This window comes from Nannobrachium achirus, assembly GCF_963921795.1.
Source record: "Nannobrachium achirus genome assembly, chromosome: 13".
Lineage (NCBI taxonomy): Eukaryota > Metazoa > Chordata > Actinopteri > Myctophiformes > Myctophidae > Nannobrachium > Nannobrachium achirus.
This window is the reverse complement of record NC_137833.1, coordinates 24924851-24936583: the sequence shown is the minus strand read 5'-3', so window position 1 is coordinate 24936583 and position 11733 is coordinate 24924851. Positions and strand designations below refer to the sequence as shown.

General features: G+C 42.4%; 1 protein-coding gene across 1 annotated transcript in view; it reads left to right on the top strand.

Moving 5' to 3' along the window:
- Positions 1-3452: 3452 nt before the first annotated feature.
- meis1b (Meis homeobox 1 b) overlaps positions 3453-11733 on the top strand; it is a 148915-nt gene continuing 140634 nt past the window's right edge. Inside the window, exons 1-6 of the mRNA XM_080740462.1 lie at positions 3453-4040; positions 5697-5917; positions 8075-8216; positions 8532-8582; positions 9459-9509; positions 10581-10727. Coding sequence (XP_080596588.1) covers positions 4029-4040; positions 5697-5917; positions 8075-8216; positions 8532-8582; positions 9459-9509; positions 10581-10727 — 624 coding nt within the window. The 5' untranslated portion in view covers positions 3453-4028. The remainder of the gene's footprint in view (positions 4041-5696; positions 5918-8074; positions 8217-8531; positions 8583-9458; positions 9510-10580; positions 10728-11733) is intronic.

The following is an 11733-nucleotide window of genomic DNA, read 5'->3' as shown; positions in this document are numbered from 1 at the left end:
AAACTTTAAACTCTAGACATTTAAAAAGTATTTGGAAGGCTTAAAAGATAATTAGTGGAGAATAAATTAGGCTTGATATATTAGGCTATCTCCATTATTGTCTATGCCAACGCAATTTAATTAATCACAACATATAGCGCCTATCCATGAGTAATTATGATTCGAAGAACTCATTTTTGTACAACTTTTCTCTTGTCTTTTTTTTTAACGCAGGCCATTTATAATAGGCTAACTAATTTTTAAATTGGAGAAGTCAACGCGCGGAGGCCATCTATCAAGTTGCTTTGAATAAGAACATTTTCTTCCCAGGCTATGCGCTGTCCGTGATGCAGCCGTTTGAAAGTAATACCTACCGCATTTATTATAAGGACTCAAGGCATTATCGTCCAGGCAAAGCGGATTAAAGAAATTATGGTATTTAGCCCCCCTCTTTCAGGACACTAAAATGCACTGACCCTCACGAAAACGCTGCCTAAAGAGTGAAAGTGGTGGTCTACTACCCCTTTATAGCCGCTAATTGAAGCATCTTAATTACTTTATAACGCTATTCTTGTTCTTTTACAGTGGACGGGCGCCGCACGTTAATTTGGTCTAGTTTCTTTGCAGTGAGTCATTAATTTAGCTATTAGTACTTTTAGGGTTGACCCAAATCAAATGTCAATATTACAGCCACTATAATGTACTCTTTAAACAAGCATTGATTTGTCAAAACACGAATCATCTGTTAGCCTATATAGCTCACAACAAACAAAAAGTCAATTTAGACTAAACAAATAGGCCTATTGTAATTCTTACAATATTATTCAGGTTTGGTTGTCATTAAATTACTTGGCTAAACAATAAGAAAACAACTAAAAGGGGAGCCTTCTAGGCTACTTACCCTCACATTATTCAAAAATAATCAAATTGAATAAAAAATAAAAAATAAATAAATCGACGTCCATAAATTGGGCTGTTAGTTACTAAGTTATAAAAAAAACTTAATTGAGTCTGCTTCGCCGTTATCTCGGGATTAATTCCTTGCGTGTGTGTTGCGTGGCTCGATCCGTGGCTCCGTGGCTTTCCCACCGAGCGCGTCAAGTCGTCTGTCTGCCCCGAGTGCCTCTCCGGCCGGCCGGTGTGTGTGGGGGGATTTAATAGTGATTTCATGCCTGTAAAACCTGGTCCACTGGATGGATCCCACCTCACCACCGGGGACTCGCCGGATGTGTGAAGCCTATATTATCTGTTATGACACTGTTGCTGGCACCGGGGCATTATGATCGATGACAGACGCTACTCGGGCAAACTTCAAACACCTTGTCACCGGGACATTTGGAGTAACACGTTATGAGCAGCGACGGCTTATGGCATAATCAGGACGATATTGCTCTTCTTGCCCGCATGCACTCTTTTTTTCCTCCGCCGCGTAAAGTGATGAGAAGAATTAACTGCACTTAGATATTTCCCCCAAAGAGCAAATATAGCAGATTTGAGGTCATTTTTAGACAGGTGTTATAGCCTATATCCACTATTTCATTAGTTTGATTTAAACGAGGAAAGAAAAGTTATACGTTTCCATTCCACATTAATTCCTCGTTAATATTTGACCCCATCTTATATACAGCCACGAACTGTGAAAGGGCCATGTTTGAGGAGAAACGCCTTGTTCCAAGAGGGAAAGGGTAGCAAGTTTCTCATGCAAATCAGGGGATGGATCACAGCGGTTTGGTGAAGTTTTATCAAAGTATGTGAGCGCATTTAGAAACTGTAATTAAGGAAAATGTGGAACATTAGTGCATGTAGCGTCACAGAGAGAAGAGAAGAGAAGAGAAGAGAAGAGAAGAGAAGAGAAGAGTGAAGTAGCCTATGTGATGTCAAATAACTAATTTTGGCAAATATAGGCTATAGAAACTAACACAATACAAAAGTCCTATTTTCCATTTGCGAGCAGTGTTTTTGTTTTGCGCCTCCTTGCCAATGTGGCCTCGAACCGATCAATCATCTTGAGAATTGATCACGTTGAGGACCAATAGGGGGCTCCCATCGCCGCGCACCGCTTTCATTGGACATCCATGTCAGACTGCGAGAGCGTGCTGTTTCTGGAGCGGCCCATTCGTCCACTGGCGTGGGGGGGAGGATGATGAGGGCACAGCCACGATGAATGCCGTCCTCATATAAACAGACGGGCTTGATGTTTTGTTTTTTGAACTTTTGCTTCATATTTCTGAGCAAACAGTTTGGCTGAACGGCGTTATTGAGATTGATCGTTTTCTACGGACTGCCCCAAGTTGTGAAGTCGTCAAAGAAACACATGCAACTCTCTCTCTCTCTCCCCTGCACCCAAAAAAACTAAACTAAAGTGATCAATTTAGCAACCTCGCTCCACTCAGTCCGCTGTGCACTGTTTGCAACGCAAATCACACACCTTCTAACGCAAATGACAGGCAGCCTATAATAACATATGGAAATATAGTCCTAGTAATAATGAGTGACCCATGGCTCTTCCAGATTCCATCCAAACGGATTGATCATAACTAACCACCGCATATGGCAGAGGATGCAATCTATTGAAAAATATATATCTTGATGATGGTGCAGTTAGCCATTTATGTTCAAGCAGATTAATAGTTAAGCTTTAGACAAAATTGGATCCTTATTCTCGATGTCTGAGAGCAGAGTGGCAGCTAAAACAAGATAACTTTGGCTACAACCACAGCTTATGTAATTCAAAATCACTGACCTGCGCACTTATAGATGTATGTTATTAGGCTACGATTCCAAATGAGCTAATGCAATTTATAATAGGCTACACTGTTTACAAGCCGAAAAGTGGATGCTGGAGTGGGACTCCTGCGGCTGCAGGGAGCGCCGATCAGCCAAAAATATAACAGCCTATATATAGCCTATAACACAATATCTCAGGCGTCGTCCAGTAAAAAAAGAACAAAAAACAAAAACGACCCGGGTTTAATAACAATAAAAACAACAATCATAATAATACAGCATAGCCTATAATCTGTCGATACGTTCTCGGAGATCTCTCTGTCGACATTATAGTTGAGTATTCGCTAGCATATTCCGTGCCACACCGCGGACTGTGGAGGGAGAGGCTCAGCTCTGCTCGCATGCAGGGTCCCTCCTCCCGCATGCACGTCGGGACGGATCGCCCCCCCCTCCACTCGGAGCTGACTTGATGCAGTCCATTGCATTGTGTAAGAACACGACCTGTTATGGCCACCACTACTTCCGGGTTTCAGCAGTCAGTCTGGTCCAGATCCACTCGTTCGTCAGCCGCGCTCCGCTCAACACACACATTCATTGTGTGCGCGCACACACACGCACGCACACACACCAACACGCACACACATACACGACACGACGGTCGGCCAGGCAAGCGGCTCACTCACACAGCTCACACACTGCATCGATCGTGGCTCCTTTAAGAAATACTAAGCCAGAATTATCACCCCACCTCCTCTCTTCTTCATCTCCTATAGACGCTTTTGCATAAAAAAAATCAACTCAGGAGTCGAGAGTGATCAAAGAAACGAGAGAGAGAGAGAGCGCTTCATTTTTTACTGTGATTTGACTGTATTAACATTTAGGTGTGCGATCTCCCCGTGTTGGAGGCGCGCGTACGTCGGGACCATCATTCATTTGGTACTTTGACAAGCCTCGCGTTTTGATTGACAGGCGGAGTGGCGAAAAGCCACGAGAGTCGCTGGTTTTGTTTGAGGGGTATTTTCATCGTGGGTTTTTGGAAAAAGGAGACTGGTGCTGCTGCTGCTGCTCCGATCGCCCCGTCGCCGCGGCTCTCTGTCCCGACTCCGAGGATAGCAGAGAGAGGACCTATTCGCCGTGCCTGGGCTAAACTTGAGCAGAAGGGGGCTGGCTTCACCGTTCCCTGGAAAGACCTACGGATTCTGTTGAGAGAGAGAGAGAGAGATCACCCCATTTGGAATTTTGCGTGCTCGTTTTCTTCTTCACCCTGGCCTCAGAGGGGATATATCTAAAGTGAAAGGAAGACCGAGGGAGTAAGGAGGGTTATGGCGCAACGGGTACGTAGGCTATCCCAAAAAAGAAAAAGTTTCTGTAACTCTACTGTGCTAGAATGCAAGTCCGCACTGTAACGTGGCTAATGACATACGCTCGCACGGGCGAAACTTTCTCCCGTCTTTCTTCCCCGCGCGCAGGAGACACATTTTCGTGTTTTGCGTCTTCGGGCTCGATTATTACGCACGCCACGGACACACTCATTTGCTCAACAAACGGCCGACTATGGGACGTTGGAAGTGTGATCGTATATCTGCTATTTTTCAAATTGGTTATGACAGGCCGGTTACTGGAAGTGAGATGGGGAGGGCATTGCATTGGAGGCTAAACAAATCTCCCAAATTTCTCCTATAAAGTTGATTTATATAAAGCCCCAGCATCAAGATTTGAGTTCGGCCCTTTATACACTTTTTTGGGGGGAATAAAAAATAAAACGTACACACGAGGTGTTCCTGTATAGGCCCATTCTAAAGGTTACCGTCAGTTGTAGCTACATCATAATTTAGTAATAGCCCTATACACTTTAATTCCGTAATTTATAGGAATCATGGAATATTAGCATAATGCCGTTGAGGTACTTTTTTTTAGTAACGAGGTGATGACAAATGCTTTGATTCATACAGTCCAGGACCAGGACTACTCCATGGTGGGGTGACAGAAGCCGGGATCTTCACATGAATACTGAATAGTAAACATTGTAAAAGCAGAGATCCTGACGCATAGGTTAGACTACAGCATCTAAAGCTGGTTAGTTTGGCACATCCACGGTGCCATGCTGAGACTTTGCACCTCTCTGGGTTTCGAGGTCGAAATGTTAGGGTTTAAGTGATAATGCCCCTTTTCTCACTTTCACTGACACTACTTTGACACCCACAAAGAGCACTATTAATAATTAAAGCAACTAATTTGTCTAATATGCATATCCCAGGAACCCAGATAAACAATGGGATACTTTTTAGGTTTTTAGTTGGCCTGGTTAATAATTTAAATGTTTGCATTTAAGCAAAGCAATAAAACGTTTAACAACAGCTAGAGTCAGTTAGTGGTGTGAACAGCTAGGAGATAACTATTATATGCCCTTTGAGCAACGTAATTAACACTTTTCTGGAAAAGTTTAAGGTAGCCTATAAGTAACACCAATTAACATAATTTGAAAAACAGCTCGCTTATTTAATTGCGTTTGTTGAATACATGAACTAGTGTAGTGCACTTTATGTATAATAACATGCGTAATTACTATTCTCTAAAAGTTGAAAACATTGCAATTAACTAAAGATGAGGGCATTTGTTGCTGTGCATATTGAATATGCTGGCCGCCTATGCTTGAAAAAAGTAACCACTTCAACACTTTAAACTATATTTGATCCACAGTTGGGAAACATTAGAACAAAACCATGCAGAATTGTTAAGAATAATTTGCGTGGAGCACTTTTTGTTACGCACAGCCTAATAGGCTAATAAGGATCAAAATGAGCAACTTCTATAATAATCCTGGTTCCTCCATCCTCCCAGTGCAGCTAGGCTACAAATAGCTTCCCTTTTATAGGTTTCCACAAGCAATAATAATGTCCAACACCCCAGCCCCCGAAACAATACATTTTTTAAAAATAAATAACCATTCACTCCTTGGACACGCCGTGTTTGTTGTGTGCACAATATAGTACGAAGACTTGCCCCACTACGGCATGGACGGGGTGGGCATCCCGACCACCATGTACGGAGACCCGCACGGCGCCAGGTCCATGCAGGCGGTCCACCTGAACCACGGACCCCAGCTGCACTCGCACCAGTACCCGCACAGCGCCCACACGAACGCCATGCCGCCGAGCATGGGCTCCTCGGTCAACGACGCCCTCAAGAGAGATAAAGACTCGATATACGGGTAGGTTGCAGCATGGCAGAGCTCTGAATGCCCCGCGTCTGGTGCACTCTGGTCCGCACGGAAAGTTTAGCCGTGGCTCCGTGCAAAGCAGGCCCCGGGGGACGCAGTACAGCCTGCATACATGGGAGAGCACCAGCCACACCGAGCAGGGGCAGATAGGGAGAGACAGAGAGAGCGATAGCGACCGTTTATGCAACTGTTTGGTACATCGTTTTCTCCGTTCAAATGTATGTATATTTTGTGTGCATTTGGTACATTTATTTGAAGGAAGACGTATAGGCTTAATGTTGCCCACATAATTCCGTTTAAGAAGCACCCAAGAAAATATGAGAGGTGTGGAAATAAACATTAGTATTCCATTTTCAATCGACCGTAAAATATATTGCAATAACAGCATACATCTGAATAGCACTTTTAAATATATTATTAAGTATTATTGTTGTTACTGTTATTTCATGATTATTATTGTGTAGGCTACAACAAATAATATTCGTCAAGTGAATTGGCCATTTCCCTATTTGCACAATTTAACTAATTCAGTTTTATGGAGTTAAAATAATTTAACCTCTTATATGTGCCTTAATTATTAGTTGAGGACTGAGGAGGAATTATTGAAAATAATTGTGCGCCATGTCTTCTAAGACTATAGGCCTATAGCCAATTAAACGCATATAGCTAAAGGATTGGGGTCTGCTCAGGAAGAAACTACTATGTATGCTTGTCATATATTAATTTAGAGGAGTTAATTAAAATTCCCAAGCATGCTGTTAGCACGGTGACTGAACACGACAAAAATAATTCGCCCACCTCAGTCTCTCACACCACGCTGCCCATGCGCCACCATAGCCCAGTGGTTCCCAAACTTTTTAGCTCAACACCCAAAAGAGAGAAAAGACGTTTAGCCGGGACCCAAACTATTAGTGATCTTCGTGCTGCGTTGTGAGCTTGTAGATCGGCTGTTTTAACTACTTCTTAAACGTGTGTTGTCTAATGTATGGAATTTATTAGACTTTTCTTTTAATTATTAATTAAATTACTTTTTTATGTTTTGAAGTAATACATAAAAAATATAATGTAGGAAACATAAAATTAAGGGTCTCATAATAACAAATGTGTCCGCGACCCACAAATGGGTCCCGACCTAGTGTTTGGGAAACAGTGCCCATATATAGCCTACTTGTAGAACTTTTTGAGTGCGCCATATTTTCCCCTCAAGTTTAGTTTTGTCACGAGGAAGGGAGGCTATTACACCTCTATACATTTACACGCACGACTTGTAAACGTGATTAAAATGGAACACACACGCAAAAAAACTCAAAAAGAATAAATGTGCATATTTGCTTTTCAAAGACAAAGGCACGCTTGTGTGTGTGTGTGTGTGTGTGTGTGTGTGTGTGTGTGTGTGTGTGTGTGTGTGTGTGTGTGTGTGTGTGTGTGTGTGTGTGTGTGTGTGTGTGTGTGTGTGTGTGTGTGTTACGTGAACGCACAACACAAGAGAGCCGCCTGAACGACGTCTAAAGGCTTTTTATGTTGTTAGGCGTGCATAGATTGAATCACAGAAGTCGTGCCCGCTGTTTCCCCAGCGTTTCTCTTAAGCTTCCCTGCATAATACAATAATAACACAGGCTGCAGCACAGTCCCCATGGGCGCGTTGTGTGAGAGTAGCATGACTGGCTAAACCTAGCCTGGAGTATAAGCTTGACCCCGGCGCTGTTCTCTCTCTGGTGACATTTTGCTATCGTATCAGGGGTCACCAACAAGACTTCATGGTTTTGTCTGTGGCAAATTTCTAGTATTAAAAATGTTTACACACCATTATAGTTTTGTTATTTTCATCATGAGTAAAATATAGGCTACTGAATGTCAGTCTGCAGATTTTCTTCAGAATATGTATGACACTTATTTACTGTGAGACTATATGGCATATAGGAGTTCAACTAGTAGCCCACTAGTGTTTCTCAAATGTTTTATTTGCAAGGACCCTGATAACACTGAGAGTGTACACATTTGTACACTCGGTTATGGTCTTTATGTGTTTCTGGTAATATTATTGTCTTATCATTTTGTATGTCTGTGGCAAATTTTTTAATTTTGACAAAAATAATCCACCACTAAGCATGGCCATGACCCCTGTATTGTGTGTTTGTGCGTTCCCAGGCACCCTCTGTTCCCCTTGCTTGCACTGATTTTTGAGAAATGTGAATTAGCGACTTGCACGCCCAGAGAACCCGGGGTGGCGGGAGGCGACGTTTGTTCATCGGAATCTTTCAATGAAGACATAGCAGTGTTTGCAAAACAGGTCAGAAAAGTTGAGTTTTTCTTCAAATTAATAGCCCTGATAATAGTAATGGTAATAATGATAACAATATCACCTGGGCTCTTATAATGAGCCCTTTGCATGCATGACAGACATGTGTGGACACAACTTTTGTGCTTATACAGCTAATTTTGTTTTGTAATGCACTGAATTAAATTCCCTTTTAATGGGTTAATGTGTTGGAAAATTATTGACTTTTTGTTTTTATGTGATTCAACAGATTTATTTTATTTATTTCATAATAGTCACGTTATACTGTGTGCCAGTTTTTAAAAGTGTGACTATTTCTGTTTTTAGATTCGGGCAGAAAAGCCCCTATTTTCATCGAATCCAGAATTGGATAATCTGGTAAGCTAAAAAAATGACTACACACACACACACACACACACACACACACACACACACACATATAGTCTGTGCGTGTATATATATATATATATATATAGACCTATATATATATATATATATATATATATATATATATATATATATATATATATATAAAAAAATATTGTAGCCTATACAGTGTGTGTGTGTGTGTGTGTGTGTGTGTGTGTGTGTGTGTGTGTGTGTGTGTGTGTGTGTGTGTGTGTGTGTGTGTGTGTGTAGTCCAATAAGTGTGATTATTCCTAGCTCACGTAGATTGTGTCCTCTCCTGTATGCATCTTGATGTGTGCCCATATATTTCGTCCGGGTTTTATGGTCTTGAGTTTAAGTAAGAGTGGCTGATTGGTGTTCAAAAGTTAAAACAGGGACTCAGGGTTATGTTCTTCAATTTAGGCTGTTTGATACCATGATAGCCCCCGGTTGTCATTGCAGATAACCGTCTACCGAGGGCCGCCATTAGACAGCTGTCACAACCCTTTGAACCCCCTTCCTCTCAATGAAAAGTTATTATATTAATGGGTTTTTCCACTTTGCAGTGTTTCAGACTTTCAATATGATATCAAAGTAAAACTTTTTTTCATGACTAGTTGAAGGCTAATAGATCGCTGACTCTTAGACCCACATTACATGGACTTATTGCATTATCAGCCTGTGCCACGTCTCCATATTGCAATAAAGTTGGTTGAAGTTTAATATCAGCAGCACATAAAAATCGTCCATATGAATATTTTTGCCCGTGTAGTTAGTTGCGTGGAGAAAAAAAACGTGCCTGTTTAATTTCAGGAAGATGTGAAGCTCAACCTTTTTATTGTTATTTTAATTTTGATTTTTTTTCAGATGATCCAAGCCATTCAAGTTTTACGATTTCATCTCCTGGAGTTGGAGAAGGTAATATTCTCTTGCCATTTTCTGTCCAGTGTGGTACTTCAGACCCAGGCCTATGGGCTATATTTGCATAAATGTATTTTTGCTAGTCGGTTATAATTAGCGTCAAAATCAATCATGGGGCCATTTCTCGTCCGCGTTTAATCACGACGCAAGCTGTTACAACTGGAACGGATATCTTATGCGCCCAAATCTCCCCGCATGGCTATAATGAAGTTTAATGTTGGCAGATATTGCATGCAAGGTGAAACATATAGGCGAACTTCGCCGATTGTAGAAGTGCTCTTGTGTCGAGGGCAAAAGGCCACAGACGGCCATCTGTGGCGAGAGAGAGAGAGTGGGCGAGCTTTTCCTCGCCAGGCTTATAGTAATGCTTAATTTATAGGCGACTCTTTTGTGCAAGGGTGTCGCTTGCCGACAAGAACTGATCTACAAGCTACTAGCTTACTAAGGCTTATGAAGTCATTAAATGCTTTGCAACGTTTAAAAAAAGTGTTTGTGTTTGCTACTTTTTTGTTCACACAAATTATGTGCCCTTATCAGCCGAGTAGCTATAGGCAAAATGTCTCGTCCAAATACGCATTTTGAATTCTCGGGCAACGGGATGATGCTCTCCGTGGGTCGTGTGTGATAATGTAATAAGTAGACGAAATTAAACAGTTTACCTTAAACGTCAGTCAAGCGGGTCACCCCCCCTCTAATGGCCACTACCCGGGGCACTGATGAATTTAACACGGGTGTTGAGTAGACGTTGTAGCCCGGGAGCCCTCTTGTCACTGCCAATTTTCACCGATATCTCTATTTTGAGGATGGGAAATAAAGTTAGCCCAGTTCACAAAGCTGGACGCGGCTGATCGCCGAGGGAGCGAGTCGCAACGACCAGGCTTTTGCCTCAAACCATTTGGGGCCGCTTTCCATGTCAAAAGGGTTTGTGGTTGCACATGTCACTGTCCCTCTGTGATGTTCCTTTTTAGTTATTGTGAGATGTCTTTTCTCTCTCCGCCCACCCCCCCCCCCCCACCCTTTCTCTCTCTCTCTCTCTATCTCTCTATCTCTCTCTTGCTGTCTGTATAGGTACATGAACTCTGTGATAATTTTTGTCACCGGTACATCAGCTGTTTGAAAGGCAAGATGCCCATCGACTTGGTCATAGATGACAGGGAGGGTGGATCAAAGTCAGACAACGAAGAAATCACAAGATCATCGGGTCCTCTTGATCAGGTATGTCTCTATCTCTCTCTCTCTCTCTCTCTCTCTCTCTCTCTCTCTCTCTCTCTCTCTCTCTCTCTCTCTCTCTCTCTCCACCACACACAGCTCTCTGCTCGCACTGCTGGCTATTCAGCTATTCCGGGTCACTACTCCGTTTCTCTGTTATTTGCATATGATTAAGGCCGTTTTACATTCCATCGGAATGAAAATTTTCTGAATAATGTTGCTATTATTGGCCCATTAAGGCTTGATCCCGGAACCGACCTGGGAAGATTAGCTCGAGAAAGCATTGCCATAAACTTGACCTGTTTCATGTCGATTTTAATTTAGTCCCCATCTCCTCTTTTTTTCTCCTCATCCTCTCCACTTCTTTTTGTTTAATCAAAATGCGCTATCGGTGCATTTGTGTTCTGTTGTTCCTCTTGCATAAGGGGAGAGGTCTACAGCTATCTGAGAGGCGAGATGGTTACTGTGGTTTTAGGTGCCTTGGTTTCTCCACTGGAGTTCACGGTTCATTAGTTGTCTTGTCAGTATTTTTTCTTAGACATGAGTGCACATTGCTTATCGAAGGCACCCCCTCTTTCTTTCTTGCTCAGAGCGCAGCGGCCGGTGAGAGGTTCAGTGGCAGTAAGGCGGTTTATGTTTGAAAAGCTACGAGGCATTGGGTATTAAAGGTAGATTAGGGAATGTTTCCTTTTGTGAGTCGCAGCGGTGGCGATATCAGAGATAACCATGGCCTTCATTACGTGCTCCACTGACTGCTGGCACTCGAGGGACATTGTAGTGCGCGCAGGCATGACCCTAATGGTCCATACTGCCGTTAAATAATGATAACAGCGACCATGATTAGAATTATGCAAATCTTAACGCACAGGATTCACGGCCATTAATAGCCTACCGTGCTTCATTTGTACAAAAAGACGTGCGTTTTACTTACCAAAATGGCCTGTTTCAAAAATATTATAGCCTACCTGCATTATAATGGAATGACTTTGGCCTTAGTGGGCTAAGTTCAGCT